Genomic DNA, 16,656 nt, shown 5'->3' with positions numbered 1-16,656 from the left:
CCGGGAGGGCGCACGCGCTGCTCGCCCCCCACAGCGAGTCTGCGCCGGCCGTAAGTCCTGCAGGGCAGTCTGAGGACCCCTCCCCCCACAAACACCTGGGCACTGGCCTCTCCGGGTCTTCCTGCCCTTCCCTGGAATCCCAAAGCCATCTTAGCCTCGCCCTCCCTGCAAGGGACCGTTCCTACCTAGGAGGCACCTACACACACTCAGACGGTTTAGTCGAAAAAGTAACCTTTTATTGAACGTACCTAGGAGTGGGGGGAGGGCAACAGGATGGGATCAGGGCAGAGGGCGTCGTGGCGACGGAAGGGGCGGGCGCAGGCTCGGCCTCACGGGCGCGGGTCCCCCAGGACGCCCCGCTCGGCGGCAGCGCTGCCCAGGATGAAGCCCACAGCCAGGGACACGGTCTGGTCGAAAGAGCCCCGCAGCTGCTCCACGTGCTGGTTCAGGGTCAGAAGCTGGTCGCGCAGTGGGCCCAGCACGGCCACGATGTCGCCCAGGTGGCCCAGGGTCTGCAGGAGGGCGGCGTTCAGCGACGGGGGCGCGGGCTGCGGCGGCGAAGGGTTCTCGGGGCGGCCGGGAGGCGATTCGGGCTCTTCCCAGGCGGGGTCGAGAGGCGGCGGGGAGTCGGGGGCGTGGACGGACGCGTGATCTTCCGGGCGGCCGGGCCCGGGAGTTAAGGTGGGGAGTGCCGTCGGGGAGCTGGCGGGGCGAGGGACCTCGGAGGGCTTGGGTGGAGAAGAATTGAATCGGAGCGCCCAGGCAGGGTCCAAGTCGGTGTCTCGGGAGCCGGACAAGGACGGTGCGTCTGCAATGCGGGGCGCGTTCGGGGTTGGGTGCCCGGACCATCGCGGCTCCCTGCCCACACGCTTCTTCCGCCCGGCGCTCCCACCCCATCCCCACCCCACTTACCCTGTTCGGAGGGCGCGCCAGGGGCGGGGCGGCGGCCGCGAGGGGGTCGTCCGGGACCGGGAGAACGGCGACGGCCGCGCCTGCGCCCGGTGTCGCCCAGCAAGCCCATGAGCTCGCGGATCTGCGCGTCAAAGGGTCCGGGCGGCTGGTCTTGCGCGTCTCGGAGTTTGTCCTTGAGGAACTTGTAGCGGCGGCGGCACTGCGCGGGCGTCCGCCTTACCTGCTGGCGGGCCAGCTCGGCGGACACGCGCCGGTAGGTAGGCAGCGCCCGGCGACGGTCCAGCAGGAGCGCACGCCACACGGCCGGCTGCAGCAGCGTGCCCAGTAGCAACTCCGTCTCGTGGGCGCTCCAGGGCGTGCGCTGCGCTGAGCCTGGGGACACTGGGGATCCGAAAAACTCGGGGGCCCCCGATGCGCCTGGCGAGGCGGGCCGTCCAGGCGGAGTCCCCGGGACCTCCCCAGCCGCCCGTGGCTCGAGGTCTGAGCCGTCGTGCGCCAGCGATGCTGCGGGTGCGGGCGGGGGTGGCCGCCGGGGCCGGAGCAACATCTTGGGGTCGGGGAGGGGGAAGGGGGGCACGTGCTAGGGTCCGGGCGGCAGCCCGCACGGCCGCCCACACGCGCTCTGCGGGGTCTGCGCGCTTCCGCCCTCCGACGAGCCGGAGCCGGGTCTACGCGGCCCTCCCCCCGCCCCGCCCAGCCCCGCCCCCTCCGAGCCAAGTTTAACTCTGTTCCTGCGCCTCGGTTTCCCGACAAGCTTTCCGGGCCCCTAGGCCGCAGGTGCGGAGAGCGAGGCTCCGCCCCCACCCGACGGTGGGGGGAACCTGGCACGCTACTGAGGTTGGACTCTCCTAATGGTTAGATTGTGGTGCAAACTAACCCGGTGACGCGTGTTAGGCGCAAAGTTCAGCCTGTGTTCACGCATGTGCCAGGCCCTCTCGCCACTGCGCAGAGCGGCTCTGGAACCTTCCAGCCGGAAGGCTCCCGCGGGGCCCCTCTCTGCTGCCTGGCTGGGCCCGGGTGTCGTTTGTGGAAGCGTCTTCCTCTGCTCCTCAATGTCTCCTTTGGTTCGGGATGTGCACAGGTGGCTGTGCGTCGCCGTCTCCGCGTGGAGGTGGCTTCGGGTTTCATTTATTAACGGGCCGTGACCAGAGGTCAGAATTAGGGTCATAATTCACAGAGTCCCCAGAAAGAAATTTAGGGCGAACATTACGGTCAGTGCAGAGAGTGGAACATGGATTACTCTCCGTGATGAGCAGTGAAACCAGGAGGCCCAGCATCGCGGTCTGTGTTCTGCGCTGTGGGAGACGGTCTAGCCAGAGCAATAAGACAGGAAAAGCGAACGGGTGGATACAGATCGGGGAGGACCAAGTACAACGGGCTTGCCTTGCAGATGGTCTGATTGTATACACGGGGAATACAAAGTAGCCGACCACCGCGTCACTGGGATTAGCCAGGGGACGGGCGTCAGGTCCTGCAGTGAATGATAAACTAGTTGGCCGTCTCGCTGTACACCAGCGGCAATGGGTTTCACAGCTTCTTAGTTTGGGAAAATCGTAGATTGGGAACTGGGCTGCAGACAGCCCGCAGCCCCTGTGCTCCCCCACCCCTGTCCCCCGAGAACGCGGCTCCAACCCTGGTGCGTTGGTCAGAGCTAAGGAGTTAATGTCGGTACCGCCCTACGGACCGAACTGCAGACGAGATCAGGGACAGGTTTTCTGCCCACGTCCCTTCTCTGTCCCGGGGCCCCGTCCGGGGGCCTGCACTCAGTGGCCGGGTCCCCTCCGTCTCGGCTGGCTGCGGCCACCCTCCGCCTCGTTTCCGCGTCCCTGCCGGTGTGAGGCCTCGGACTCTGGCCCGGTGTTGTGTGGACTGCCCCTCCGCTTGTGTTTGGTGTCCTTCCGCGGTTTCGGGGAAGAGACCGCGGAGGCTCCGTGCTCGGCCTGAGCGCCAGTCACGTCGGGTGCGTGGCCGCGGTGGGGCTGCGGGGCCGCCTGAGCTCCCTGAGGCTGGGGCCTTCCTCCATCCGCTGTCGGGGCGCCGTGTCCCCGTCTCCGGCCGGCAGCTCGGCGGTCACCGAGCCCACCCGCACTCGGGAGGAACCAGGGGGCATCTGCTTGTGTTGGCGGGGTCTCCCGTGCCGCTCCCCGCCTGCGCCCCGTGCCCTGGTCAGGCTGCGTCAGTGTGTGGGCCCGCGCATGCTCCTCCCCCCACAGGCTGCGGTCTGGCACGGGACCTGGGAGCCCAGGTCTGGGCACAGGGGTTGTCGCTGCTTCCAAGCCATTGGTTCTGGGGGGTATTCTCCCCCAGGGGGTGTTTGGCCGTGTGTGGAGGCCCTGCGGGTTGTCACACTTGGGGGGAGGGGCTGACGTGCAGTGGGTAGGGACCAGAGATGCTGCGAATCCTCCGGCAGGGCCCGGGGGCCCAGGGAGCCACCCAGCCATTGTCCGTAGCCGGTGACGGAGAGGCCCCCCAGCGGCCCAGCCGTGTGCGCCGGCCCGTGTCCCTGCCTCCACGGACTACTTCTGCACCCCCTCCTCCCCACTCACATGGCGGGGCTCGCCCTCACGTCCCCCCGGGTTTTCCTGCGGCCTCTTCCTCTGCCAGTCAGAGGCCTGGGCCCTCGTCCACAGCGGGTCACGGGCCGGCCCCCCTGTGCTTGGGGAGCAGCCCCAGGATCTCAGAGTCCAGCCCCAGTGCGCGGCCGCCCTCGGGCCGGGCGGTCTTCACGGGCAGCTCCTGCGGCTTCGGCCTGACCACATCCCTTGAAAATGCCGTTCCTGGGCTTGGCCCCTGGGGGTGAGAGAGGCAGATGGGGCCGGGGTTGGGGACGGTGGCAGCTCTCGCCCGTGTCCCGTGTCCCACAAGGATTTCCGCTGTCTGTGCAGCCGGCCTCAGACGGCCACAGCCGCAATGGGACGCGGCCGGGGACACCCCGGTCTGGGGGGGAGATGGCTTGCCAGCGGCCGGGGCCCTGCCTTCCCAGCGGAACCACTGCTCTGGGTGCTGGTGGGCCTCCCCGAACTCGAACTTCGGGCACTTCCTGGGTGCAGCAGACCACCCCACGCAGCGGGGAGGGCCACCCTGGGTGACTGTGCTGGTGACTCTGTGGCCAGAGCCGGGGTGCGCACCAGGCGGGCCCTGGCTCGATTCCTCGAGACTGGGCAGGCGGGTGGCCTCTGCCCCAGGGCTGGGCACTGCTTCCTGGGCTGTGGCCTGGCTGTCGGCGGTCCCACGGGTCTGCCCCACGGGGCCTGTGCTGGGGTCCCCGTGGCTGCTGGGCGGGCTGGCTGGCTGGGCATCTGGGCAGCTTCACGCAGCCCACCCTGGGCTGTTCCCTGACTGCTGGCCCCTCTCCCGGCCCTCCGGCCGCCTGTGCGATGGGGACTTCTCCCCGAAGTGCCTCGAGCCGGGCTCCTCGCAGGGTGGAGGGGACCATCCGGGTGGCCGGGGACTGTGGCTCAACGGGGGACCCGCGTGGCAGGGGGATGTCAGCTTTCAGTTCCCGGGGATCCGGTTAGATGGGTGCGGCGAAGGGGGCCTGCCTCCGTGGCACCTTGCTTGGGCCTCAGGCCGGGAGAGGTGCCCGGTTTAGCGACTTTGAGGTAGGTGGGGGCCCAAACCGCCCACCCCCGTGACTGGGGCCCTGGGGCTGCCCGGCCACGTGGCCTCGTGGCCGCAGCTGTGGGACTTCCCTGCTCCCAGACTGGCCAGCGGGCGGAGCTCATTGCCATCACACGGGAGCCTCGGGCCGACCGCCGGCTCCTTGAAGGCCAGGCCCACGCCTCGTGCCGCGGGCGCCGTGAGCCCTTGGCCGTCCGCCTGGCCCGTGTGGTGCCCGCCGACCTGGGCCCCTTCTGTGCGGGCCCTGCCCAGCCAGGCCCTGGCGAGGCGTGCCCTGAGAGCGGCCCACCGCTGCCCTGCCCACAGGCTGCCCGGAGGTCTGGGTGCCCGTGCGCCCACGGGACTCGCCCGGCGGGAGCGGCTGGGCCGTCGGTGGCAGAGCAGCCTTGGGGGGGGCGGGTTGTGGTGGGGGGCCTCGGGGACTCAGCTACGAGATTCTGGGTGGTCTGCAGTCGTCCCCTCCAGAGGGAGTGTGTCCTGCGGAACCAGTGTGCTGACGGCCGGGCTGCACGTCTGGGCGGGGCTGCAAGGGGACGGGGTCGGTGGCCCTGCCCTTGCCTGAGCCCCCGAGGACGTGGCTGTGGCCTGGACACCCCTCGACCCGAGCACATTCACGGCACCGACTGTGTCCATCCGGTCATTTGGGGCCCCCGCTGCAGCCGCACGGGAGGACCGGGACGGCCCCGGGGAGGCCGCCTTGGTAGAAACGACTTTATTTAGAAACCTGTGGGACAGGACAGGACGGCGCCATGCAGACCTCGCGCTCAAGCTGGAAGCCCCGCCCGTCCCCCCAGTGCACTGCTGCGGCTGGAACGTGTGTGCTGGGCACTGTGTGGCCTCGGGCTCTGCGGCCCGGTCTCCTTAAGTTCACAACCCGAGAGCGGAAGAGTTGATTGGCAGAACACAATCCTAGAAGAGCCCGAAAAACCCCCACAAACCACCCTTGCAGGGCCAGGCGTGCCGGCCCCCGATTCCGCCGACGCAGGACCCGGGGCCTGTGGGGAGGGGCGGCGTCTGGTCTCAGGCACGGCCCTCCCGGAGGTGCCGCTGGCTGCTGGCTCTGAAGAATCAGTAATCCCAAAACTCAGAGGAGCAGCCGTGGTCTTGCGGTGATTTGCAACACAGGAACCGGGGTCCGGCCTCCCGCAGTGGGGGAGAGGCCCTGGGGGGCGGTGGCGGACCCACGGGGCAGCCTCGGCACCAGCCCTGGGGGTGAGCTCCGCCAGCGAGGCGGTCGGCTCTGGCAACGCGCCAGCGGCGGCAAGCTGGGGGGCCCAGGCGTGGGTGTGTGCGTGCCATGCATGGCTGCTGAGGTCGCTGGGCAGTGGCCCCAGCCCAGGGGCTGCCAGGCCACCAGACTGGTGGGGACCTCGTGGCCCCCGAGGCTGCCTCCGCTTCGGAGCTGCTGTGATCTGTGTGCTCTGCTGGGGAGCGGAGCTGTGGCTGGGGCGCAGCTGCCCCACCAGGAGCTGCTCTTCCTGGTGGGGAGTGGGTGGCAGGCTCGTGGGGCCCCGGGGCACTGGGGGAGCCGTGAGGGTGGGGCTGCGAGGCGCCTGCCAGCAGCAGGAGGCCCGGTGGGACCCTCACTCGGCGAGGCCCAGGTTAGCCAGGGGTAGTGGGGCTGGGGGCTCTGGGGGTGGGAGTGTGAGCCAGGTTGGGGCTCAGGCCACTGGGAAGCTTCAGGGCCCCAAAGGAAGGGTTCAGAACCCCTTGGGACCTGAGGATAGCGTGGGGGTCAGAGGTCAGTCTCAGTCCTTTGTTGCTGGGCCCTGGGAGGCCAGGCCCACAGAAACGGGGTTAAACCTGCATGTGGGCGGGCGGGCAGGCGGGCTTGGGGCTGGGGTGGGTTGGACCACGGAGAACGGGGAGAGCCCTTTCTCTGGCCCCAGGGCGTTTACTTTGTTTTCACTTAAAGTTTTTAGATTGCACTGTTAAATTTCCTGGCAGAAACACCTGGACCTTTCCGGGGTGCGGCCTGAGCCCTGCGCTGCCCCGTCCGGGTGCCCAGAGGCCCTGGCTGGGCCCGTGCTGGGGGGACCCTAGTCTAAGGTGGTGGGCGCTGCATCTGCAGTGCCGGGGGCCGGGGGCCCGGGGCTCTGTTCCCCCAGCGCCATCCTCGGCGGCGTGGAACCTCATGGCCAGCCCCGCCGTCCCGTCACTGGAGTGTGGCTTTCATTCGCCGCAGCTTGTCCTGAATCTTCCGGGAGTGCTTCTCGCTGGGGACCTGGTGGCAGGTGGCCCTGCTGTCCGCGGCCAGGAGGGACACGTCGGCCCCGCTGAACCGCGCGATCCTCTGCCTGAGGCAGGACTGCAGCTTGGGGTCGGGGGCGAAGGTGTAGGGGTTCTCCTGGAAGGCGTGCACCTGGCTGGCCACCTTGGCGATGTTCCTGTGTCGGGCGGAGAGGTCAGGCGTGAGCCCAAGGCGCGGCAGCTCCCGGCGCCCCCGCCAGTGGGGGCCCCGGCTCGTCGGAGGGTGAGCCCCGGGTTGTCTCTCTGCACCAGGCCGGGCCTCACTCCTCACCCAGGCCTGTTGTCCGTCCCTCCATCCACCCGTCCGTCCGTCCACCCGCTCGCCTTGCATTTCACAGACAGTCTCTGGGAATCTGCGTCGCCCCGACCGGTGCTAAGGATCCCAACGTGAACAGCACCCCCAGTCGGGGGCTGGGGACTCGGAGGGGTGGGTGCTGTGGACAGGGGTGTGCAGGGGGCGTCGGGCCGGCGTGTCTCCCCAGCACGGGGTCGGGGGTCGGGGAAGGTGGGACGGCAGCTGGAGCCGCCGCCCTGAGAGTCTGTCACCCCCGGGAAGTGGCAGCGCTGGGAACCGGGGCTGGCCCCCGGGGAGCTGCGGGGGAGCAGTGGGCGGCAGCCCCAGCGTGTCACCGAGAAAACGGGGCGGTGGGGGGGGGGGGGGCTCCAGGAGACACTCCCGCCCTCAGTCTGGAGGCAGCGGCGGCGGCGAGTCCCGACGAAGGACCGCGGTCTCGGGAACGAGAGGACGCACGGCCAGGTGCCAGCGTGCACGCGTGGCCCGGCCCCGGGGACTGGCCTCGGCCCTCGCACTGCTCTGTGGCGCTGCTGCCGAGGGTCGGGTGACCTCACACGCTGAGTGTGCACTGCGGGGTCTCCCAAACGCCACCCTGAGGCCGGCGACTGCGGGGGAGGGGGGTTGCAGGGAGCGGGTTGGAACCTCTGGTCACAGGCCCTGGGCCCTGAGGTTGTGGGGCTGAGCTGAGTCTGAGCACCCCCACTTGCCCGCCTGTGTGGGCGGGGAGAGGACGGGTGCGCTGCTGCAGGTCGTGGGGTGAGGGCCCCCCTGGAGCAGCGAGGGACGGGGGCCCGGGGCTCTGAGGACAGGCAGGGCAGCGGGTGCAGCTCGTGAGGCCCCTGTCACTGCAGAACGGAGCAGTGTCCTGTCCGGCTGGGGCCACAGTGGTGGTTTTCTACAACCAGCCCCTGTGCCGTGCCCGCAGTGAGCTCGAGGGAGGGGGACCGAGGGGGACAGTGGGGACAAGGAGGGGGGGGAATGGGATGCCTGGGGGTCAGGGAGGACAGGCTCAGGCCAGCTGAGGTGAGGCTCACGGTGAGCCTGGATCTCCCGACAGGAAGGTCACGCGACCTGGGGGCAACACTTGGAGACCAGGGGTGCCCGGAGTGTGGGACCCTCTGGCCCTGTTTGTGGGGAGGGAGGAGGCTGCAGGTCAAGGGGTGGGGAGGGGGGGAGGGTTGAGTGAGGGTCCGAGGACCAGGCCTCAGAGGAGTCGGAGGGATGGGGGAGGCCCTCACCTGCGCCCGCTGCACCTGAGGGCCCTTACCTGAGCTTGCTCCACCTGTGGGCCCCGTTGGTCATGGTGAAGCCCCCGGTCTCCAGCTGCTGGATGTGCATGGCCAGGAGGCGGGCCGAGGGCAGCGTGGGCTGGGCCCGGAAGCGCCGCCCCTCCATCAGACACAGGCTGTCGCTCTTCAGGAACACCTGGTGGCCCAGCCCGGGGCGTGGGCGTGGGCGGGGGAGACGGGCCGGAGGTCAGCCCTGGGCACCCAGCCAGGGCTGGCACGGTGCGGCCCGGCCGGCACCCGTGTTCCCGCAGAATGGGGCCACAGCCTTGGACTTCAGCCCGTCCAGGCGCACCTTGGATTATCGGTTTGGGGGTCGAAGTCCAGCTGTCCGAGGGGCACCTTGATGCCCCTCCGCCAGCTGCTCGCCTCCCACTGCTCAAACGGCAAATGCCTCCCCTCACCCACCCTCCCACGGGGTCCCCACAAGACTATGACCGGGGCTGGCCGCCGGCGGGCGGGGCCCTAGGCTGGGGGGCTGCCCTGCAGCCTCGGGTGGGGGAGATGCCCCATCGCTGCAAACGCCGCTGCCTCCCGCAGGGCCTCACGGGGCTGTCTCTCCCGGCCGCAGGCCGCAAGGAGGCCGGCCAGCCAGCTCAGGTCCTCGGGGCACCTGCTCCCTGTGCCACTGGCCCGGCAGGTGGCTTCCGGGGCCCCTGAGCTCCTGGCCGCCTTGGCCCGGGCCAGGCGGCTCCTCGCAGGACGCTGAGGAGGCCGGTGCTCAGTCGGGCCCCACCCCCGGCAACGCAGGTCGGGTCATTACGGGGGGACCCTGGGGGGACGCGGCTGCCCGAAGCGCACACAGAGCAGGGTACCTCCACGGCTTTCAGCTCCTCCATGACCTCCGCTATCTTTGCGGGTAAGATCCTCCAGGCCTGGAAGGGGAGCACAGGTGAGCCCGGCCCCCCGGTAGACCAGCGCCCCCGGCCCCCCGCCGTCCCCCGCCCCCCCGGGGACGCACCGGGGACTGCCGCACGGCGAGGTGCTCCAGGCCGTCCAGGATCTGCATGGCCGTCGCGAAGTTCCTCTGCTCGTAGCACAGCTTCGCCACCAGCAGGAACTTGGAGAGCAGGTTCACCTGCAACTGCACGGGGCGGCGTGCTCAGCGTCTGCGGCCACGGCCACGGCCACGGCGTGGCCCCGGCCCTCGCGGCCCCGTGAGAGGAGGCGGCACCGGCCCCGTGAGGCAGGGACTGGCGGGGGCCCGAGTCTGAGAGGTGGGAGGGGAGCGAGCAAGGTGGCGTTTCTGGAGGACACACAGGCCAGTGCCCGGTGAGCAGGAAGACGGGGGACAGGGCTGACCTCAGGCCCCGAGGGAGCCGTGGCTCCCGGGACGACCTGGGCAAGGGGAGGGGACACACGGGGCGGAACACTTGGGAGACCCGGCCCCCACGGCTACGAACGGGAGCCTCTCCTGTCGCCCACTGGTCAGTGTCCGCCGCAGGCTGTGTCTCAGCGCCTGCCCGGGGGCTGCCCCCTGCAGCCCCCCCGACCTCCTGCAGTTGGGGTCAAGGTCACGGGCTTGGCTGGAAGACCCCTGGGCAGGCCCAAAGAGAGGTCCGAGGCCGCTGGGTTTCACAGCGGACCCGAGAGGCCAAGGTCACAGACCCACGGACGGCGCTTGGCTTTCACAGCCCAGAGACGTCCAGAAGGTTCTGCAGAAACCATCTCGGGGCCCCCGTGCAGGGCTGCGTCTCCCTGCGCACCGTCCCCACGGCCAGGGCCCTTCTTCAGGTGGACACGGCTCCTGTAGGTACCGACCGGACTCCCTTGCATTAGGCTCGACCCTCGTCTGCCAGGGTTTTGAGGCACAGAGGTCGGAGGTCACATGGATGGTCCCTGGAGGTCATTCACCATCGTGACCCCCCAGCTGCCTGGCTGGAGCACTTCACCGGCTGGCCGGACTCAGAAGACGCCTGCAGGCCGGGCGGGTGGGCCGGGCGGGTGGGCCTCTTCCCCTCGGCATTCATTCCAGAGCTGCAGCTTATCTCACGAGATAAGAGCCCTGTCTGGCTTTCAGACTCCCCAGTTCCCCTCTAGAGACCACCACACGCTTCCCTCTAGGGCGAGGGACTGGACACGGCTCCTTTTTCTTGACCGAGCCCGTGTCCCCCCAGGCTGTCCTCTGAGCGGGGGTGGGAGGGGTGGGGGGGGGACGCGTGGTCCCCGAGGGCTTCCCCAGCCACCCCAGGGCGTCCTGCAGCTCAGAGCTTGGCCGCTGCCCGGCCCTGTGACCCAGCTCTCAGAGGTGAACTCTCAGAGGACTGCTCTGAGGTGACGGCTGGTCCCGGGGAAGGGACAGGCGCTGTGGCTGAAGGCCCACGTCTGTCTGGTTTGTCAGAAACGCGTCCCCTGCCCAGATGCCGTGGGCTCTCCCTGCGTCCTGGTGAGTGCCGCTCACCGGAACCTTCCGCCGACAGGGACGCGGGAGCCCGTTCCCACTGCGCCCACTGTGCTGCGGGCCGGGGGTGAGCCTGGCTGCGGCACCACTGACCGGGAGGGCCAGAACCCGCCTGGGGGGGCCCTGCGCCAACCTGTCGGGGGGCACCCGTGGACTCAGGACGGGAGTCCCCCCTCTGCCTTCTCGGGGGCCCGGGTTCAGGAAAGCTCCCGGGAGGCCGAGGTCCGTAGCGGGACTGCCCTGGTTCACGTCCCCGTGGGGGTCCCGGGCCAGGACCCTGGTTGCGGGGGTGCGGGGGGGGGGGGGGCTGCGGGCAGTGTCACGATGTTTGTGTCGTCCTGGGTTGGGCCGGGCCGGCCAGCCAGGCCCCCGCCCCCTCGACCTGGCGGAAGTGAGGGCGGGCCCATCCGTCCATGCCTAGATCCCTGAGCTCGACGGTTCTCCCCAAGGGGAAAAGACAGAAAACTGCCGTCACGAGTGGGACTTGGGGGTGCCCCGAGGGGTTCCAGGAGAGGGGCCGGGCGTCGGGAGGAAAAGGACCTGCAGAGGCTGTTAACCCAGGAGCCGAGGTTTTCTTGGCTCCGCCACCTGGTGGGGAGGCGCGGTGGCCTCTGGGGCCTCCAGCTCCCGGGGCCCCGACGCAGGTGACTGTCCCTCTTGGCCCACCTTGTGCCCTGCCTGACGCAGGCGGTCAGTTGAGGCGGAGATGCTTCGGTCCGGCTGAGCCCCAGGGACCAGAGGCGGCCGGGCTGGCCCCCAGGGAGTGAGCGGTTGACCTTGACTGGACCACTGACCTGAGTTTGTTTTATTGCACCCCCCGGCTGAGGGCACGGGAGGTGCTGCCCACAAGGACCTGGCAGCGCCCCGGGCGTCCCCACCCTCGGAGAGATCAGGTTCCTGCGACCGTAGGGAGCTCCAGCTCACAGCGGGAGGGGGGGGGGGGTGGAGAGGGCGGGGGGACCTCCTCTGAGTGTGTGTGTGTGTGTGTGTGTGTGACAGACGGACTGCGTGTGGACTGTGTGTGTGGGACCGCGCACGTGCATGTGTGTGGCGGGGCGACACGCGTGCAGTTCCGTGGCCCCGAGCGTGCAGCTGCGCGGGCGCCCACCTTGGCCGTGTGGCTGGTGACGATCTCGGCGGCCACCCAGGTGCTGACGTCGTCAGCGCTCCGCAGGAGCTGCAGCAGGTACTTGTCCTGGGTGTAATCGGGCAGGAAGAGGCTGCAGGTCTTGGCCGACAGAGACTCGGAGGAGCTGGCTCTGTGAGGGCACGGGCGGGCGTCGCTGGGGTCCGGCTCGCGGCCCGGAGGGTCCGGCTCCGAGGCGGCTCCTGACCCCAGCACCGCCCTTCAGCCCAGAGTGTCCGTGAGACGCTGCGGTGAAGCCCCCCAGCTCCCCCCGCCAGCCCCTCCCCCGGGGACCCCCCGAAGGTGGACGCTCACTTCGGGATGGCCACGCTCCTGTCCATGACGCCCAGGGCCCGCGAGTTCAGGAAGTGGACGGGATGGCACCTTTGAAACAGGTCCTGCGGAGACAGGGACCCAGATAGACGGTCAGGCCCCGTCCCCAGGAACCTGTGCTCGAGGCTGGGGGGGGTGCCCCACGCACACTGGTGCACCCCTTTCCTGTGCTGCTGGGTGGAGCTGGGGGCACGCAGTCCGCCCTGCTGTGACCCCGCTGGGTGGCTGCCACTGCAGCCACCTGTCGAGTGACAAGGATGGGGGGGGGTGCCGGGAAGGGGATGCTTAGAGGCTGGGCCCAGGGTGGGAGCAAAGGGGCCCGGGATGCTGGAGCAGCTCTGGGAGGGGAGGTGGTTCCATGGCGTCCGAAGGGCACCCTCCGGTGCTTGGGAGGTGACGTGTCGGGGACGAAGTAGGGTGGGCAGCGTTGCCCCCGGGCTCAGCGTGTGTCCCCCCAGCAAACGTCTGTGGGCCCCCGCCCCCCCCCCCCGGCGGCCGGCCCCTCGCCTGCTGCAGCAGCGTGAGCTGGGTGAAGAGCTGGTGGGTGCTGTACTCGGTCAGGAAGTACGGCCCCTTCTCGCTGGCCTTGGCGTGGGGGCCGCCCAGGTCCTCCAGGAAGCAGGGCTTGGGCAGGGCGGACGCGATGGTGTACTGGCGCTGCTTGTGGTGCGGCAGCGGCAGCGCCAGCCCGTTGCCCCGGGGCAGCCTCCAGGGGAAGCTCTGCAGAGGGGGACGGGGTGGGGGGGAGGACCGGGCCCAGGGCCCCTCAGCCCAGCGCAGCCAGAGCCAGGCAGCAAGTCCCTCCCGCCGCAGCCCTGTGGGCCCAAGGACACCCGCCCTGGCCCCTCCAGCAGCCCCCCCCCCAGACAGAGCCACCGAGCTTTGGGGCTCCCCCAGGGCTGCAGGACGGCTCTCTCGGCCCCCCGCCTGGGTCTCGGCCCCAGGGTCAGGAAGGAAGGGCTGCCGTAGGTCCGGCCCTCTGCTGTCCTTGCCTGGGTGGGGGGACAGGAAGTGCCATCCTTCGGGGCTGACCTCAGGACTGGCAGCACGGAGCATGTGTGCACCTGTGCCTGTATGTGAGCCTGCATGTGTGTGCACGTGTGTACTTGCTCACTCAAATGTGTAGGTGTCTGCACACATGTGATCATCCTTGTCCACACATGTGCCAGGGCCTGCGTGTGTGTGCACATGTGTGCTGGGCACGCTGCTCCCGTGCCTGCACCAGCACATGCATGTGTGTGCCTGGGTGCACGTCTGCGTGTGCCCACGCATGCACACTGGCCCTCAGGGTCTGGGGCAGCACCGTCCCGGGAGGCCCTCCCCGGGGAGAGGCCCCCACCTTGCGGGCGATGCCGTCTTCTGAGAGCCTCTTACAGAGGGCGTTGAGGGGCCTGGCATCCTCCTCCGCCTCCTTGGGGTCCTCCAGGTCTGGGCCGCGCGGGCCGCCCTCAGCCCGCCGGTCAGTGCCCACCTCCAGGAGGCCCAGCAGGTGCTCCGCGGAGCCGTCCAGGGGCAGGATCTGGACAGGATTGGGGGGTCATGGCTGCGCCCTGGGCGGGGTGGCCACCCCACCCCAGTGCTGCCCCGGGGCCACCTTGGAGGAGACGAAGTCGGCGAGCCTGGCCAGCAGCCCGGCGTTGCGGGTGAAGTCCACCGAGTAGCAGTCCTCCACCCAGGCCTGCAGCAGGCACAGGCTGCGCCTGTAGATCTTGGTGAAGGTCGAGCTGGGGTCCTGGTGGGCCCTGGGGGCAGACGGCCAGGCTGGGGGGTGCGCGTGAGGTCCGGAGGCAGCTCTGCCTTCGTGGGGGCCCTCAGCGCTTGCCCCGCTCCCGGGGACAGGAGGGAGGCAGAGCCACCGCACCGCAGGGCCCTGGGGCTCCACCGCGGGGCAGGACCGGGCCCGGGCCCCGGGCCCCGGGCACCCGGACGCCGGGCGTACCTGCACAGGGTGCTGCTGATGCGGTCGAGCAGGAAGTGCAGGAAGTCCTGGGGCGTGCAGAAGTAGCGGAAGGTGTACAGGAACTGCTGCACGTAGCCCTCCAGGAAGGCGTCGCTGCGCAGAGGGCCCGTCAGCCGCAGCCGCCCCGCCCCCGCCCCGCCCCCACGGCCCTGCCGGCGGCCCTTGTGGAGTGGGAGTGTGAGGGTGGTGCGTGTGCACGTGTGAGTTCTGCGCGGGGAGTGGGGAGTGGGGAGTCCCTTGTGGGCAGTAGAAATGTGTGTGAGTTCCGTGTGAGCCTGAGTTTCATGTGGGAGTGTGAGTGTGTGAGTTGTGTGTGAACACGTGAGTTCCGCGTGAGTGTGAACGTGAGTTTCATGTGGGAGCGTCAAGTGTGGGTTCCGCATGGGCGTGTGGACGTGTGTGTTGTGTGTGTGAATGTGAGTTCTGTGTGCATGCGTGTGTGTTCCACGTGAGTGTGAACGTGAGTTCTGCGTGGGGGGGCACGTTGCTCTTCACGCCCCATGGGTCTCCGAGAGCCCGTGGCGGTGCACAGCTGTGCTCGCAGCCCCCAGCCCCGGGCGGAAGCCGCTGTGTCGGGAAAGACCCCCAAAGGGTCCCCAAAGCTCTGCGCTGATGGGCTGTCGCACCCACGCGTGGCGGCCGCACACACGCCCCAGTGAGTGTGCTGAACCCCACAGCGCGGCCCCGCGGGCCGGATGATTGACTGTGGGCGCTGCGACTCGGGGGGGGGGCGGGACCTGGGCCTGCCTGGGGGGGCTCTGTGTGCCTGTGTGTGTGCACTCGTGTGTGTGCGTGTGCGCACGTGTGTGTGGTCTGAGAAGCCTGCTGGGCAGTTCTTCACCCACTTTCCTCCAAGCCCCCCACTGGGGCACCTGAGACCGGGGCGTGTGGGGCCTCAGACCTGCCCCCGGTGGGGCAGGAGCCCAGCCAAGGGGGCGAGGCGGCCTCCCCAGTCTTCTCTAAATCACACCCGGCTCCAGGCGGGAGCGAGACTGCCTGCCCCTCCCCTCCTCAGGGCCTGCTTCTTTTCCTGTCTCCCTTTCCCTTTCGGAGGCCTAGGGGTGACCGGGGCGCCCCCAGGCTCCGCCCCCCACCCCGCCCCCGCCCCGGGCGCGGTGTGCACCTGGAGTACAGGTAGGCCATGAGCCCCAGCGGCGTGCCCGCCTGCAGGACGCGGGCCTTGCGCTGCCGGCCGCCGCGCGGGTGCTTGCTGACGTTGTAGAAGATGAGGGAGGAGGACTCGTCCAGGGGGCTGAAGTCGGGCGCGCCGCAGTGGGCCGCGGCCACGTTCACGAGCAGGGGCAGGGCGCCGGGCTCCAGGCCCCACTGCTCCGCGTACAGGACCTGCGGGCGGCGGGGTGGGCGCTTCTGGCGGACCTGCTGCCGCCTAGGCGGAGAGTGCCAGACACGCCCCGGCCGCCCGGTCCCGCCCCTGGGCGGGGGCGCGGCGTGCGGACCCGCAGAAGTCGGTGGAGGGGGGGGCGGTGGCAGGATGGATCCCCAAGGCTGCAGCCGTGGGAGACCCGCGGGGGCGGGGAGGCAGGGCGACTCGCCTGCAGGTACTTCTTGACCAGTCCGAGGAACTGCACCTTGGACTTCATTTCTTCCAGCTGCCCCCTCAGTTTGGAGAGCATTGTCTTCACCTCGGAGCCTGGGGGCGGGGCACTGTCAGCACCCCGGGGCCCTGGGCCACGGGTCCCCCCCCCCACCCCCCGGGGCCGCCCTGAGCTCTTGGCCCTACCTTTACTCCGCTTCTCCTTCTGTAAGAGCTTCTGGTAGAACTTGAGGGTCTTCCGGTAGGTTCTCTGCTCCATCATGAGCTGCTGCTCCAGCTCCTGGAGAGGACAGACCAGTGGGCAGGGCCCGCCGCGCGGCCGCAGCTCCCCTGGGGCGCCCCTCTCTCTGCGGCCCCGGAATGCCCACGTCGGCGGGACCCCACCAAACGGAAGCGCGGAGACCACGCCGCAGGCGGGCACGCGGCGCTCCCGGCGAAGCCCGTGAGGGCGCTCGTGAGGCGAGACCCGTGTGTGGAACGGGGGTCGGAGCCCCGCTGGGACCCCGGAGACGCGGAGCCGAGGCACTCGGTGATGAGGGACCGTTTTCCAGAACCGGCCTTTGGGCGGAAGTGGGTTCCACTGACCCAGGAGGGGGTCGCTGGCGGGCTGCTGCCCTCTGTTAACTGTGCCCCCGGAACTCCAGGCCCCACGGGCCCCCAGGACGAGTGCGCGGGTGGGGTCAGCTTCCAGTGCTCGGAACTGTCCCTGCCTCCTGGCCTCCGTCCTGTGCCCCGTGCACCCTGCCCCCCCCCGCCCCGAGAGTTCTGCACACATAGTGAGGAGGTTGGGCCCGCTGGGACCGTGCCTCCTTGAGGCCTCCCTGGCCCTGGGGTCGGCCGCAGGGCAGGGGATCACCTGGCAACTGGCAGCGTCCTCACCCAGGCAGGTGCTGTCCAGCCAGGCCCCACCACGGGCA

General features: G+C 69.9%; 2 protein-coding genes across 2 annotated transcripts in view; both read right to left on the bottom strand.

The window, feature by feature from the left end:
- Positions 1-329: 329 nt before the first annotated feature.
- UTF1 (undifferentiated embryonic cell transcription factor 1) lies at positions 330-1,459 on the bottom strand. Its single transcript, XM_028512669.1, has 2 exons — positions 913-1,459; positions 330-808 (listed from the first exon to the last, which is right to left on the bottom strand). The coding sequence occupies exons 1-2, from the start codon at positions 1,457-1,459 to the stop codon at positions 330-332; spliced, it is 1,026 nt and encodes a 341-aa protein (XP_028368470.1).
- Positions 1,460-6,476: 5,017 nt separating this feature from the next.
- The window catches only part of KNDC1 (kinase non-catalytic C-lobe domain containing 1), a 42,718-nt gene continuing 32,538 nt past the window's right edge, over positions 6,477-16,656 (bottom strand). Inside the window, exons 19-31 of the mRNA XM_036027537.1 lie at positions 15,926-16,019; positions 15,738-15,835; positions 15,308-15,528; positions 14,164-14,277; positions 13,819-13,966; positions 13,564-13,743; positions 12,732-12,944; positions 12,207-12,289; positions 11,874-12,024; positions 9,326-9,448; positions 9,180-9,239; positions 8,346-8,503; positions 6,477-6,920 (exon numbers count right to left, since the gene is read on the bottom strand). Coding sequence (XP_035883430.1) covers positions 6,689-6,920; positions 8,346-8,503; positions 9,180-9,239; positions 9,326-9,448; positions 11,874-12,024; positions 12,207-12,289; positions 12,732-12,944; positions 13,564-13,743; positions 13,819-13,966; positions 14,164-14,277; positions 15,308-15,528; positions 15,738-15,835; positions 15,926-16,019 — 1,875 coding nt within the window. The 3' untranslated portion in view covers positions 6,477-6,688. The remainder of the gene's footprint in view (positions 6,921-8,345; positions 8,504-9,179; positions 9,240-9,325; positions 9,449-11,873; positions 12,025-12,206; positions 12,290-12,731; positions 12,945-13,563; positions 13,744-13,818; positions 13,967-14,163; positions 14,278-15,307; positions 15,529-15,737; positions 15,836-15,925; positions 16,020-16,656) is intronic.

This window comes from Phyllostomus discolor, chromosome 5, assembly GCF_004126475.2.
Source record: "Phyllostomus discolor isolate MPI-MPIP mPhyDis1 chromosome 5, mPhyDis1.pri.v3, whole genome shotgun sequence".
NCBI lineage: Eukaryota > Metazoa > Chordata > Mammalia > Chiroptera > Phyllostomidae > Phyllostomus > Phyllostomus discolor.
This window is presented reverse-complemented; position numbering and strand designations above follow the sequence as displayed.

Bases quoted from the DNA above. Each gene is read 5' to 3' on its own strand.
- UTF1 (XM_028512669.1), bottom strand. From the start codon at position 1,459: ATGTTGCTCCGGCCCCGGCGGCCACCCCCGCCCGCACCCGCAGCATCG. The intron at 809-912 runs GTAAGTGGGGTG...CCCGCATTGCAG, and splicing joins TGGCGCGCCCTCCGAACAGG to ACGCACCGTCCTTGTCCGGC.